The sequence below is a fragment of the Phaethon aethereus genome (assembly GCF_964289735.1).
Source record: "Phaethon aethereus genome assembly, chromosome: 1".
NCBI lineage: Eukaryota > Metazoa > Chordata > Aves > Phaethontiformes > Phaethontidae > Phaethon > Phaethon aethereus.
Window position 1 is genome coordinate 62917601 of NC_138575.1, and position 16065 is coordinate 62933665.

At 42.2% G+C, this 16065-nt stretch overlaps 1 protein-coding gene across 1 annotated transcript in view; it reads left to right on the top strand.

Moving 5' to 3' along the window:
* The window catches only part of PAH (phenylalanine hydroxylase), a gene marked incomplete at its 3' end in the record, with an annotated part of 38815 nt that overhangs the window by 21749 nt on the left and 1001 nt on the right, over positions 1–16065 (top strand). The window contains exons 4-11 of the mRNA XM_082012833.1: positions 1462–1550; positions 3702–3769; positions 6558–6754; positions 7124–7259; positions 8554–8623; positions 10235–10291; positions 11313–11408; positions 11734–11867. Of these exons, the coding sequence (XP_081868959.1) occupies positions 1462–1550; positions 3702–3769; positions 6558–6754; positions 7124–7259; positions 8554–8623; positions 10235–10291; positions 11313–11408; positions 11734–11867 (847 nt within the window). The remainder of the gene's footprint in view (positions 1–1461; positions 1551–3701; positions 3770–6557; positions 6755–7123; positions 7260–8553; positions 8624–10234; positions 10292–11312; positions 11409–11733; positions 11868–16065) is intronic.

Here is a 16065-nt window from a genome sequence, read left to right on the forward strand (position 1 = left end):
GACATATGGCAGGGGACTGCCTGGGCCACTGGGTGAACACACTTGAGGTTCCAGGAAGGAAGCCTGACCTGGGATGACTGCTCCATGTACCTCACGAGTTGCAAAAGGCCTCCCCTTGCAGTGCAATTGCCATGAAGACACTTGCCTTCCGCTTTACCCTGTCTGAACATATCACATCTAGAAAGCCCTGTGATTCTTCCTTGCCCTCCACCTTATGTCCTTCTGTAAGGGGAGGGCCACATGGGTATTACATGCTGTGTAGCCAGTGTGGTCCCATTTCATATCCTTGCTGCACCATTCACAGTGTGTATAGTATGTGAGTTACAAGGCAATAGACAACCAGGCCCAGGCTGTTAATTAAATTAATGTATTATTGTATAATGACTGCAGTAATACAATGCTAGTCTGAGATATTATGGTGCCATTTATCATTTTATTTCAGCATCTTATCTTAAGTGTGGCCACCAAGTCGATCTCAGAGATTTTCAGAGTGTCAAATAATCCTGCAGCCTCCTTGTTGTGGGGTTTCTTGCTGTTCCTTTGAAATGGCTGATTCTAGTTATTGTGAAAGAAAGGTGTTGTGATTTAACCCCAGCTGGCAACTAAGCACCAGGCAGCCGCTTGCTCACTCCTCCCCCCGTGGTGGGATGGGGAGCCGAATAAAAAAAAAAAGTAAAACTCATGGGCTGAGATAAAGACAGTTTAAAAGAATGGCAAGGGAGGAGAGCATAATAATAGTAATAAGAATGATAAAAGGATATACAAAATAAGTGATGCACGATACAATTGCTCACCACCGGTTGACGGATGCCCAGCCAGTTCCCAAGCCATGGTCACCACCACCCTGTCAACTTCCCTCAGTTTATAAACTGAGCATGATGTTGTATGGTATGGAATATCCCTTTGGCCACTTTGGGTTAGATGTTCTGGCTATGTTCTCTCCTAGCTTCTTGTGTACCTCCTCACTGGCAGAGCATGGGAAGCTGAAAAGTCCTTGATTTAGTATAAACACTACATAGCAACAACTAAAAACATCAGTATGTTATCAACATTATTCACATCCTAAATCCAAAACACAGCACTCTACCAGCCACTAGGAAGAAAGTTAACTCTATCACAGCTGAAAGCAAGATGGAAGGATATTCTGGAAAAATTACTACATTTTGGTAAGCCAAGAGACCAGAATAATAAACAGAAAGTCATAAACATTACAAGCCAGCCCTGTGCCAAGGGCTAGACATTCCTGATGCTTTGTATTCTTCCAACAGTGCAAAACAGCCACAAATTCAAGACAACTTGCAGGGTTGCTCTTGTCTCCTACTACAGGGAAAGGCCATTGTTGCCCAAGGGATTTAGTCCCTTGCATATGTTTCTTTATATTTATGATTAAAAGATCAGAAGAAGGGCCCAAACCAAGTAACAAAGAAACATACCAGTCTCTATTTCTTTTCTGTTTTGCAGTGCCATGGTTCCCAAGAAGTATCCAGGAGCTGGACAGGTTTGCCAATCAGATCCTAAGCTATGGAGCAGAATTGGATGCTGATCATCCTGTAAGAAATGGAGATTTATTTTTAGCATGTTTCTAGTTATTGGGACAGGTATTTCTCTCATTTAAGTTTGCTCTGTTTTAAGACAGATCTAGTAGGCTACATCTCGCATGTTATAGGACAAGAAGGGTACCACAATTCTAGAGTTAGAATTGTCCCAATCCCTGGCTATGAAGTAAATCAGACCAAAGGTTACTTTAATTTGAGCAAATACCAGGAGACCTTAAAAGTCATAATGGTCATCAGAGCACAGAGCCACCCCAAGCACACCTCTAGTTTTCCCAAGTGGCTCTGATGTGATGACTTCAGGCTCGTTTTGTGAATCACTAGCAACAAAAACTTCAGAAGCAACATATCATAGCTCAGTGATAGGAAGACTGTTTTTTTATCCTTGATTATGTACACACAGTTGAGCTTAGTGCCTTGTTATGTGGTTGTTAAATCTGACATGATTCTTGTATGGTGAGACACAACAAAAGAAAAGGTCCTTGTTTCAAAGTGTTTGTGGCTTAAATGGTAGGGTCAGAAAGTTTTGTTCATTGGCTTAACTGATAAAAAAAATTATTCAGTGGTTTTTCAGCTCTTCCAGATGCAAGAATACTTTCTGCCTCTATTCCCTTTCCAAGAAAACAACAACTTATTTTCATTTGTCAAAACACACTGACTTCCATGCAGTGCAACAGAAATTGCTGCTATTAGTTTAATTGAGATAGGGTGATTATAAATAAATTACATGCAGTGCAACAAAAATTGCTGCTATTAGTTTAATTGAGATGGGGTGATTAGTCATTCACTACCTATTGCTTAATTCCAGACGTGTTATGTATCATGTACAATGATTCGTGATGTTCAGTGTGGTCATATGAAAGGCAGAATGAAAGGAGATACAGAGTCAATGGCCCCCTTGTGTGTCATGCGGGAATAGACCAAGACTGTATTTGAAAAAAAGAAACAAACAAACAAAAGATATTAAAAGGAATGAAGCATCTCTGCTCCAGTTCCTAGAATTAGTTAGTGAGCAGTTTATGCATTAAAAAGGAAACCCAGCTGCTGGGGTAAATAGGTGTGACAGTACATAGACTGCAGAAAAAGAGAAATTAAAGGAGCCTGTGTTTTTAGTAGTTAAGTGATATGGGATGTAATGACAAATACCTCTATTCCAGGTTAATCTTGGACAGCGCATTTTTTAGGCCATTGGCTACCTCTATTTGACTCACACTCTTAGATCTCCACTCTACTTCAGCTGCCTCCTGTACTTGGTTGTGTTTCGTGGCCCCTCAGTCCAGTTGTGCCGTGCACCACTAAGAGATGCATTCGCGAACTGCTGCAGTGCCCAGTGAATTGTTGCTTTTGCCCTGAAGAAGTGTCCCCTAGCTTGGAAGGATGTTTCTACCACTTTAGGTGGTGAAGACACCTCCTAGCCCTGAGGAACTTTTAGTCTAAATAACAGGCACACTGGGATAGGAGAATGGTTATCTTAGATGAAGATTTAGAGATTATTTTTCTTATCCCTGGTTTTATTGGTAATTAGCTGCAAACTCAAGCTCCTAACCACAAGGTCTATTAGACATTCTCTGTAGGAATTAAATCCTTTCAAATGGCTGAATTTGTAGTGCGAATAGGGCTTTTTGGCCTGCTAAGTGCCTACTGTTCTTCTAACAGTTTGAAAATGAGCACCTTTAAGCGTGGTTCATACTGAAAATCTGCCTAAAAAGTCGGGCTGAGTTGATGAGTGTGTTTCTAATTTGGTTTAACTCTGCTCCTCTAGATGAGCCCAGCTGTGCCAGGAACTGCAAGAAGCACATGGTTATCTGAGTGCTGTTACTTCAGTGTATTGCTCTTGCAGGAGCACTTTGTTGGTGCTGTACAGGAGCATGTTTCCCTTTTTTGCAGCAAGTGGAAATGAGAAAATGAAAGGACTTGAGGGGTGAGAAATGCTGGGAGACTGTGGCTGAACGGTTGCTCTGGTGGCCCTGCAGACCAGGAAGGAGTGGTGCCCCGTGTGAGCTGAGCAGGGTAGGATAGAGGCAGCTTCCCCACTCACCTTCCTGCACTTCTTGGACTGCACCAGCCATGCCTGAGGGTGCTCGGTAAGACGAAGGCTGTTCACCACCTGCACTTACACAGGGAGTGACCATCTCTCTTTTTCCTTAGGGGTTCAAAGATCCTGTGTACCGGGCACGGAGGAAGGAGTTTGCCGATATTGCTTACAACTACAGACAGTGAGTGCTCAGTACATGGGCAGAAAGCAAGCCCACATCTCCTGCCTTCTCCTAGGGCTCTCACCCTGCTGGCAATCCCTATTTTTCCATAATGTCCTCCTGCTGTTGGCTTTTCTCTGCCATGTGTTTAAGTCTTCCTGTTCATGCATTTATCCCCAAATCACAGTAAAACAAAAGTAAATTGTTCCAGGCACACATTCAGAAGAGAACATTGCCTCCCTTCTTTCCCCACAACACCCCTCTTCCCTGGCTTTGTTGTCTAATTGAGCAGCAGACTCCATTGCTACTACAAAGACCTGAGCACTGAATAAAGCTGCTTCTGGTATCCTCTCCATTAAACCAGGGCTGGGGGAGGAGTCCCTATCATTTACATTAAAGCAGGAGCTGCATACCCTATTAAAATAATGAATAACTTATGGTTCTGATGCTAATCCAGCGCCTGATACTCTACTTTTATCATGTCTGACCCAGCTGCAATCAGCAATTTGGGCTCTCATTTCCCAAGAAAAATAAATGAATAGAGATGATAAATTCAGTTAGAACAGGCTTGCTTGATTGCTTTCAGTGATCAAATCTGGAGGAGATAAAATTCTGCTCCCAGAGCCACTCACACATTTACATCAGTACTACTGGGTTTAATTCTTGCTGAGACTGGTAAAAATTGTGATTGCAAAGGATAAAGTAACATATGTTGTACATTTAGGCTTCACTTTGTACAGGGCTGTGATGAAAAGATAGTCCCTGAGTCAAAGAGATAATAATCTAATCACAAAATGAGAGACAAAATTGGACTGATAGATGGAAAATGAAAAAAAGCCAGATGAAAAAAGTCAGGAGCCCAATTTATAGCTAGAAAATTTGGATAAGACTTCATGGCCAGATGTGGATGGATCTAATGTCCATTTGCAGGTATTGCAGAGAAGATTTACCTTTTCTGCATAATGGATAGAAAATTCTGGTCTCTAGTTTGCAGGCTTTCACCAAATCCTACATAGAAATAAGAAACCACAACATGTTAACCCCCCACCACGATTCAAACTGAAACCATATTTAGTAGATGAAACCATTATATTCCAAGATGTAACTAATTAATATGTAGTCTGTTATCCTGATCCTCAGACACATTGGAAACAGAGCCTATTACAGACTTGGTGCCCCAAAAGCACCTTTTATGTGAAGTTCTTGGACTTTTATTTCAGTAACAGAGCAATAAATAGGGTGTGAAAGCCCATGTCCGGTCTTCTGGGGCTCGTGGAAAGAAGGCATGTGTTTTTTGTGACTTTGGGTGTTGATTCAGGAAGGCCCAGATGGATCTGTGATGTCTGTGCTCTGGCAGACATACCTTTCAGGGTCTACAGTGGGGAGGGGAAGACAGGGGCGTGTTTCCAGCATGGAGGGACAGAGTTGCAGAGAACCAGGTAGTAGGAGAGGGACAACCAAAGTTATCAGGAATCCTGGGAAGTATCTGGAAAGGCAAATGTGCTTAGCTTTTGAAGGTACTACCCAGCTACAAAGATGAGGTGGGTCTGTGGTTGCTTGTCTTGTAATCTTCTTCCTGCCATCAATTTCATCCTCTTTTGTGTCTCTTCCTATTTTGTCCTCTTTCCTCCTGCTGTTTGCCTCTCTACTCTACCTTTGCTCTTTTGCCTTCTCTCCCGATACATTTAGCCATTGTTTTTGTTGAATGCTTAATTTCCCTGAACTCTCTTTTCTTTGCTTTTCACTTGCCTCTTCCCTCTGCCTTCCTTTGCTTCTGATCCTGCTGATCCCTGAAATTTTTTAATTGAAATTTGAAAGGTTTTTAAGCCACAGCTTCCCCCTGTAGCGCTGGAAGGTGGTTGAGGATTACTTAGGAAGTTCTATAGGAACAACAATCCCCCAAGAATTCTTATAATTCAACATGATGTTTAAAGCTCCACAGATCAAGGAAGGCTGATATGGAGAGACAGAAAATGATGGCTCTCCAGAGGAGCTGCCCTGAGGCTCAGGGAAAAAATGAGGGAGTGGGAGATGGTGGGGTGTCATCAAGAATGTAACAATGGGTCTCTGGGGCTTGGAAAGCTCCAACATTATCCCAGCAGTGATGTTAACCCTATTAAGTTACTTAAAACCCTTTGATTTTTCAAAGCTGCTGGATTCACCTATGGCCCTATCATTATTGCTAAGGAATTGATTATTCACAGGAGGCCAAACTACATTGCTTGTGATTGTGTTATTCCTGCTAGCTTCAACATGAGCTAAGCACATGGAGGCCTGAGGGTGGGATTTGATTCAAAATTACTCATTATAATTATGAAAAGTCAAACTGGCTGGAGTCTGCATCTGTTACAGCATAAAACACAGATCAGTATTTCTCTGTCCCTCCAAGAAATAGAGTTTTCTGCAGCTGATGGTTTCCCTGCTGTAACCAAAACAATTAATGTTATATATATTAGAGAAAGAAATAAAACAGCTGTTCCATATCTGGAAATGCAAATAAATTGCAACCAACAGCTGGCAAATATTTTTAGAACATCTTGATAAGACAAATATACACTAATTTATTTTTACCACAATAGTGCAAGGAGTTTTCTAAAGGCCAGTATCTCAGCTGAGGTCAGTAGAGTCCTTCCCAGGCTGTGCATAGGGGCAAGTGAGGCTCCTTTTTCACCTGCATGTCAGACCAAAGTCATCTCCTCTCCTGCACTAGCAGCTCCTGGCCAGCCCACATAAAGCTCCTGAGTATGATGCTGGTGGCATAAGACATTTTCTTTGTTGCTCCTATGGAAGGTATTAATTTTCTTTCCAGTGGCCAGCCTATTCCTCGAGTCACCTACACGGAAGAAGAAAAGAAAACATGGGGCACGGTCTTCAGGGAGCTGAAGAGTCTCTATCCAACTCATGCTTGTTATGAACACAACCACGTGTTCCCACTGCTGGAGAAGTACTGTGGCTACCGGGAGGACAACATTCCCCAGCTTGAAGATATTTCAAAATTCTTGCAAAGTAAGTTTGAAGCATCTAAAAGAACCACATCAAATGAAAGGCCTCAGCTGTCAGTGGGGGTGGTGTTTCCAGAGATGGAAAAGCAGTCTCTGCTTTATCACAGTGTCCCTATGGTGCTTGGGCACATCACTTAGCCTGTGTCTCAGGCTCCTCTCTAAAACTTCCAGGGGTACGATGGTACAGATGCTCAGATACTGTGATTGTATTACACATTGAGAGAAAATTTTCCAGTCTTTCACAATTAAACTCTGTTTAACATGAGGAGAGCAAAGAAAACAATTAACAAACTTTTTCCACTGCGAGGAGTCCGGATAAGGATAAATCAAACACACTAGCTGTTTTTAAGATGCCATTTTTTTGTCCCTTCAGCTTGCACTGGATTTCGCCTGCGTCCTGTTGCAGGCTTGCTCTCCTCTCGGGATTTCTTGGCTGGGCTGGCATTCCGAGTATTTCACTCTACACAGTATATCCGCCATGCGTCCAAACCTATGTACACACCGGAGCCGTAAGTACTTTGGCACAGAAAGCATGTAAAGTTGCAGCAGACTAACAGCAGGGTCAGCCCAACTGCTAATAACCATGTGGGACTCTGGAGCACTCCTGGGAATGGAGCTAATGGAGAACAGCCAAGTGACTTCTCTCTTCTGAAAACATTTTCTGAAGATTTCTAGTCTTTTTAACAAGCTGCATCCTCTTCTGCAAGTTCCTGTGGGACTGATCAGACATTTTTGCTACCAAAGGCATGCTTGTGTGGTGGCTGGGATGCAAGAGAGCAGTGTACAAAGGCATTCAGCTTAACTATTAGCACCCAAACAGTGGTGTGAAATCTAGTGCAGGAATGACTCAACATGTTGCAAGCAAGTTTCTGGCAGCAAGATAGAGGAAGCCCAGATCATTGATCCTTTCTCTTTTTCAGTTTTACGCTGTAATGTTTCTCTCTGTCCCTGTCCATTGTCCTTTTCCACTTGCTGTTTTCAAAACAGTTTTCTTCCCCTGCTTTGTATTTTTACAATTTTTCCTCCCCTCTGTTACCATTTCTTTGTTTCCTACTTCTTCCCACAACCTCCTTTTCCTCTTCATTTTTCTGTCCCTCATTCTTCTGATTTTCCTCCCTGCTTCTGCTCACCTCATTCTCATCCTGCACAAAGCCAGAAATGTCTTCCACAGACCTGACCCTCCTGGGAGCATCTTATTCCTCTCCCCTTTCCATCTCACCAAATCGTTTCTCTGTCCTTGAAAAATCTGTCTGTACGTGAGTTCTTCCCCAGCAATGCCTGTCCAGCTGCCAGCTTCAACTTGTGATGAAAACAGTCCTATCTGAGGAAGGGTGAACTTCCACCTCTCAGTGGGAGGTTGTGGGCTTGAACAGGGACTGGAGTTGAGCTCTTGAGGTATATGTTGACATTTTGGTGTCTTAATAGTCTGAGCTTCATCTATAGAAGTTTCTTGTCCTTGAGACTAAAAAGTCCATGTTCTGTTTGGTGGGGTGATTTCTTTCTGGGCTTTTCTGAGCTGGGTGGGCAATTGAATGAATGGTTTTCTTCCACAAAGAAAAACAAATAATATATCATCCTTCCTCTGAGGGCTGTATGGTGATAAAAGCACTGAAACCCCTGGAGTGTGCAAGCGTTTCCATCACAAGAACGATTTCAGAGCCAAAGATTTTCCCCTGAGTCCTGAGCATTATTTGCTGGTGGGAGCAAATGCACTGCACTTCTGACTATGTGCAGACTCTAGGGCATTCATCCAGCATTGCTGGACTTTTCCTAAAGTTATTCAAATGTCATGTTTTCCTGCAGTGATATTTGCCATGAGCTTCTAGGACATGTGCCTCTTTTTGCTGATCCCAGTTTTGCTCAGTTTTCCCAGGTAAGTTGCTTAGTGGTTTTACTATTTTTATAATTGAACACACCAGAGACTAGGTAACTCAGAGGATGAACCAAGGGTAACTCAGAGGATGAACCAAGAGCTATGAGGTGTTGGGTGTTTATTAGCATATTGTTTAAGAGTGGCTGAGGCTGATTTATTTATTGCTTGAAATCTTGAGACAAATCACTTAGGTGAACTCATACACCTAGACTCCAAACCTTTGTCTTGTGTGAGCTGTTTTTTTACAGGAAAACCCTTTACAAAGCCATCATCTAAACTCCTTTTTGTTGATGTTGATCCTTCTGAGCAAAGTTAAATGGCTCATGAGTCAGATGAATAATTGCCCCACCCTGCCGTTCAAATGTTAGGGAAAGTGAGGATTTTTTTGTTGTTGTTTTCTATTGAAGCCACAGAGGAGGCTGAGTAAAGTGGAGAACTGTCACAGCTGTAAGCATGGGAGAAGGCTGGAGAGGAGCTTTCTCTTTGGTAATGTTAATGTCGCTGGAAAAGAAGCCAAACCTTGGAGGAGTAAATGTTTTGCTGCATTTTAACAGAAAACATGAAAAGGCAGAAAGAGGGAAAGTCAGAAAGACAGAGAGAGAGATAGAGAGATGGAAGGGAGGGAGGGAGAGAGGGAAGGAAAGAAGATAAAGAGAGAAACAAAGAAAGGTGCAAAGAAAGGTGGAAGGAAGGAAGGAAGGAAGGAAGGAAGGAAGGAAGGAAGGAAGGAAGGAAGGAAGGAAGGAAGGAAGGAAGGAAGGAAGGAAGGAAGGAAGGAAGGAAGGAAGGAAGGAAGGAAGGAAGGAAGGAAGGGAAAATGGTCTTGATGTAACATCGTGCTCACAAGACAAAAGTCAACTTGATGTAGTTAGTAATCATTCAGTATTGCCCTTAGGCTCTACCCTTTCCCAGAAACAGGGTTTCTTTCAAGATAAGCCCTACAGCACCTTGACTTACTAGGATTTGACATGGTGATGGCTGCTGCCATACTCTTGGTGTAGGTGTGTGTGGGGCTCTGATTTTGCACTGTGCAGTCCTCACTGGAGCAAACCAAGCAAGGTACCTGATTATATACAGTCTTGTGTGGCTGTCTTCTGAATTCAGCTACTCCATGCCTCCCAGGAAAGTCTCCATTAGCTCCTAAGATACGAATAAGCTCTTTCAAATCATGCCCTGCTATTCAGAAAAAATAACTCATTCAAGACTCCAGGAAAACTCCTGCAATCAGGGCCCATCAAAATAAAGAGAAATATTTAAGGTGTGTGGCTGTGACTGATTTACCTCCTTTTGACTGTATCATTCTCTTGGGTGTGCATTGTAGACTTGATCAAAAGCCTGTCAAAGCAATAGAAAAATTTTATTTGACCTCAATGGGCTTTGTAACAGGCACAAAGGATCATGCCTTGTAAATGACATTTGGACAGGATCCTTTGTTCACTTCTGGAGAGATTTCTGGTTTAAAATTGATGTTGCACGATAGGAACATGTCCTGTAAACATTTGTGTGTGGTAGTAAACGATGGTAACATTTAAAATGTGAGAAATTACATAAGACGAGACAGGAAGAATGTTTGCAATAAACAGCTTGAAGAATAATGGTTTATTGTTACAGGAAATTGGACTGGCATCTCTGGGAGCTCCGGATGATTTCATCGAGAAACTCGCTACGGTAATTTAATAAATGAGGGCTCAATTTTCCAAAGCACCCTGTGTTGTCTTAATTCGTCTGCCACTGAAGTCACTGATAGAACTCCCATAGAGTTGAATGGGAACAGAGTGAAGTCCATGATTGGAAAACCCCACCCTGAAACAGTTGCATTAAAGGAAAATAAGTTTGGCACCCCTTATTCAAAGTGACAGTTGTGATTAAATACAGAAGCCCAGACAAGATTTCCTCCAGCACAAACATATTGGGCAAGAAAAAATTATATGTTACTACATCCCCACAGGAAATTTCAGGAGGCAGCTTCAGTAGCTGTTCTACCTGCGAGTGTCCCTTCTCTTCCACCCTGCCAGGCAGATAATGTCCTCTGCAGTCAGTGTGGCTTACCTGAATCCTACTTGAGAATATTGAGACCCAGAACTGCAAACTACAAATAAAAACAAGGATATACCTGTGAGATTAGTGTCCCCAGTGCCAAGACAACTGGGCAAAGCATTGCACCATCTTTGCTGTTTCTGATAGATGAGCTGTTTTTTCTGAGCCAGAGCAGATATCCCTTCAAATGACAGACCAAGAATTCAAGCTAGGCCACACACCATCTTCCTTCAATATTGCACCAACAGCCCATTCCCTCTCTTGCTGCTGCAGCTAAACACCCTCTATGTGAAACAGGACACAAAATTCTATCAACTGAGGTTGAAACTTCAACTGGATTGGCCAGCCAAAATGACATTTTATTGCTATAGTTTCATTGTTTCTGCTCTGCTGACAAATGCAAGCACAGTAAAACACAACTGCATTTGTCAGGGAACTGAACTGATTTGCAGACTCATTGAGTCTAGCACTGTGCCCCTTCCAAGAGAAAAATTTCAGTTTGTGGCAATATTTATTTTATTTATACAGTTGATATTTGACACATGACAACATTTTAAATAGAAATGTGAACTCCAAATATATTAAAATCAAATATGTGCACTTACTGTTTTTGATCAAGGAATCATATGTTTCTGTCTAATTTTCTTTCTAGGTTTATTGGTTTACAGTGGAGTTTGGACTATGTAAAGAAGGTGATTCACTCAAGGCATATGGTGCAGGACTGCTGTCTTCATTTGGAGAGCTGCAGGTGTGTTCTGTAAAATAACATTTCAAAGATGTTTATAAAATTGCTCAAATTTCTCTTCTGAATGCCTTCAGATCCTTATTCTGCTTCATACTTTGTGCATAGAAGTCACATGAAATGTCATACTTCATTGAAGATCTCTGATCATTGAGTCAGTGTACAGGGGACTCATACCTATTTCTTCCTAGTAAGTGACATTGTCATTGTAATACACAGGAGCAACTCTTTCCGGTCTGAAACTGGGTGGCATTCAGTACATCTATCTCTCTTTCACAGCACATTCAAACATTTTTTAACTGAAATAAACTTCTTACCCTTTTGCTCATAGTATTGTTTATCAAGTAAACCTGAGATTCAGCCTCTTGTCCTGGAGAAGACTGCTGTGCAGAAGTACCCTGTTACTGAGTTCCAGCCTATCTACTATGTTGCTGAAAGTTTTAAAGATGCAAAAGAAAAGCTAAGGTAATCCAGTTGTTCCATATAAGACCCAATTTCTTGTCCATTGCCAATACATTGGTTCCCATTGCCAATACATTGGATCCTATTGCCATTACAGGTCTTGGGTTGACAGTGATGTTTTGAGAGGCATTAGAAAAAGTTGTGCAATGCTTAAAGAGATGAAACAGTTTTTACAGTCAAAATGTTGTTATGGGCAATAAGGGGAACATACCTTATACAGGAAGCCAAGAATTTGTGTTTAGTCTATTTAAGAGTTTTATCTGTATAACAAAAATACAACAAAAAATATTATTAGCCCAATTGCAATGATAGAATCATAGAAGCATTTAGGTTGGAAAAGACCTTTAAGATCATCCAGTCCAACCATAAACCTAACACTGCAAAGTCCACCACTAAACCATGTCCCTAAGCACCACATCTACATGTCTTTTAAATACCTCCAGGGATGGTGATTCAACCACTTCCCTGGGCAGCCTGTTCCAATGCTTGACAACTGTTTCAGTGAAGAAATTTTTCCTAATATCCAATCTAAACCTTCCCTGGTGTAACTTGAGGCCATTTCCTCTCATCCTATCGCTAGTTACTTGGGAGAAGAGACCAACACCCACCTCACCACAATCCCCTTTCAGGTAGTTGTAGAGAACGATAAGGTCTCCCTGAGCCTCGTTTTCTCCAGACTAAAGAACCCCAGTTCCCTCAGCCGCTCCTCATAAGACTTGTTCTCCAGACCCCTCACCAGCTTCATTGCTCCTCTTTGGATATGCTCCAGCACCTCAATGTCTTTCTTGTAGTGAGGGGCCCAAAATTGAACACAGTATTTGAGGTGCGGCATCACTAGTGCCAAGTACAAAGGGACAATCACTTCCCTAGTCCTGCTGGCCACACTATTTCTGATGCAAGCTGGGACGCAACTGGCCTTCTTGGCCACCTGGGCACACTGCTGGCTCATATTCAGCCATCTGTTTACCACGATCCCCAGGTCCTTTTCTACCAGGTAGCTTTCCAACCACTCTTCCCTAAGTCTGTAACATTGCATGGGGTTATTGTGACCCAGTGCAGGACCCGGCACTTGGCCTTGTTAAATCCCATACAGTTGGCTTCGACCCATTGATCCAGCCTGTCCAGATCCCTCTGCAGAGCCCTCCTACCCTCTAGCAGATCAACATTCCCGCCCAACTTGGAGCTGTCTGCAAACTTACTGAGGGTGCACTCGATCGCCTTGTCCAGATCATTGATAAAGGTATTAAATAGAACTGGACCCAATACTGGGCCCTGGGGAACACAATTTGTGACCAGCTGCCAAGTGGATTGAGCTCCATTCACCATAACTTTTTGGGCCTGACCATCCAGCCAATTTTTTACCCAGAAAAGTGTACGCCCATCCAAGGCATGAGCAGCCAGTTTCTCCAGGAGAAGGCTGTGGGAAATGGAGTCAAAGGTTTTACTAAATTCCAGGTAAACAACATCCACAGCCTTTCCCTCATCCACCAAGATGGTCACCTTGTCATAGAAGGAGATCAGGTTAGTCAAGGAAGACCTGCCTTTTATAAACCCATACTGACTGCGCCTGATCACGTTTGTGACATGTGATGGCACTCAAGATGATCTTCTCCATAACATTCGCCTGCTCCAACGTCAGACTGACAGACCTATAGTTCCCTGGATCCTCCTTCCAGCCCTTCTTGTAGATGGGTGTCACATTTGCTCACACTTAGGGTCAAAGCTAGCTAATTAACACAAAACAAGTCTCTTTATAGTTAAAATTTCTTGTAGAAAAAATCTCCTAGTATCTACTCCTTTTCCTATGAAATTATGCTCGCCCTTACACATTATTTTGCGTCTTATGTGAACAATTTCAGTCTGGTGGTGGTGGGGTGGAGTTGTCAAGTAACCAACATCTTGAGGTCTTCAGAGCAGGGCTGTGATGTTAATGAATGGAGTTTCTTCCTCTCTTTTGTGAGGAGGTGGGTGGTGTTGATGCTTTCTTTATTGTCCTCAGCCCAAGGTTTCCTCAGGGCTATTTTTATGTTTTCTAACATGCTTTACCTCTTGCTCTTTCTACATTGGTCTGCAAATCTGTATTACTTCTGACTTTGCAATTTATGTTAAATATTTTTTTCTTTGTCCCTTTTGTTTCCTCTAGAACTGGTTTTTTTTTCCCCATAGCTCCTAAGTTTGCTTTACTATGAATAAGTGCCCAGTGGGGAGTTGTTGATATCCCAGGGACCACCAGCATCATCCTATGCTCATGCCTCTAAGGCCTCTGTTATCAGCCCATGCTGGCATTCCTTTATGCTGCATCATTACTTTAAGGTCAGAGTTAGTTCACTATGCACAGCCTATATAATTTTTATATATGCCTATATAAAAATTATTAACAATAGACATTATAGCACACAGTTATTCAGAATTAAGCAAAACTAAAACAAATTAGGTAATAGCTACATGGTCATTAGACAATTGCTATTACAGTTAAGCAAAACTGCACGCAAGCCTAATAAACCCAATCCTGAGGCCAGTGTGGTTAGCTTAATACAGAGCCTCCAGCTTGTTACCAGCAGTGTGTTTACAAGACTACAGGGCTACACAGTAAATCTTTCAGTCATCTGTGACTGAAACACAGATTCAGTTCCAGTTGAATAAGACTTTGAAATAATGGTCCAGGTTCAGTTCTAGTTCTTGAAACAGGAATGGCTCAGACTGTGTTTGGGGTTCAGCTTGGGTTCCACCTCACAGCAATATTTCTATTTCTGTTTAAAAAAACACCACCATATTTCTGGATGTTAACCAATACACTGAGAGTTAGCCTTGGTTCACACTCAACAAATTTTTCATATGAAGATGCCACACAGAGACTTGTCCTAGACCTGCAGTCTCTTCTCTCTCTCTTTCCCCCCCCATTCACAGATAAACTCATACAGAGACCCAAGATATTCTGCTGCCCCAGGCTCCCTAGCTGCATGGTCTTCCCAGCTACCTCCCCTGTGCTTCCTCAGTGATCATAGGCCTGCAGCCTCTCCTTCTGTGCTTTTCTCTGGGATAATACCTGAGAAAGACAACCTTCTCTTCTGATTTGTGCTATTAATATCCTGCACACAGTTCCTATCGTCTTTTCTGTATAGTTCTCTAACTGAGTAGCAAGTTCCTTGAGAAAGCAGAAGATGCTGCCTTACTCTACAAAAATTATCTTGGAGCTTCTTTTATTTGTTTTAATGACCAAATTGGAAAAGTGGTTAAATTGAAATAGAGGTCTAGGAATTGGTCTAGTGACTATGTTTGTGGCTTGCACCTGGACATGTGTGTTTGTGCGTAATAGAAAACCTCCCCAAAAAATTATTCTCAGGCTGACCTAAAATATTTCAGCTTAAGGCACTCATCTTCTAATTAGGATCTTACCTTCACCTGAGATTTAGGAAGACTGTCTTCTAATGTGGATCTCTATCCTTAGAAAAACTGGACTGATACCACTAAACACTTTAATCCTAATCAACATAATTTTTTTCCGCTGTCACACCTTGTGGCCTGCTCACACTGAACTCTCTTTGAGACAATGGCCTTAGCTGACAATAATGAAGACTAAACCAAAGTAGCAATGTGGAGGTGGCGTCCAGCATATTCCACTGTTCTGGGCCTATGGGATTTACCATGCTGAGTCACAGTCTGTATAATGTGGCTCTATAATCAACTCCTGCGTGCTTTCCTTCCTCTTTCAGCAATAAATTCAGTAATGTGAAGCAGATATATAAGCCAGTGTCCTGCTGGGGTCTACAAGGACCCTGGAACAATAGCTCTGACCATCTCATCCCATTCAGAGTCCTCCTTTCCACAGTTCTGTGGTTATGCAAATTGATATTTTCCCAAGACACCAAAATCTTAATGTTTCTGCCATGGAATTAACTATTTTGCAGCTGGGAAAGCTGCAAATAAGGGGTGGCAAGAATGCTGCTTCGCTCCATTGACTATCTCCTATCTTTGCAATCACCTGGAAACCACTATCAGAAACCATGTCAGAAGCCAGCACTTTGCTTTCTTCTTGGTATGCCAGGATGGCATAGGTACTTGACCTTACTTTCCCAGAAACTGCAGACTTGGATCAGGATCCCTATATTTTGCATTACGGAAAGGAAAATGAGGTTTTCAAGTTTGGCAAATCTCAATAGCTACATAGTTGGCCTATACCAGGAGCAGTGTTGCCTGCCAA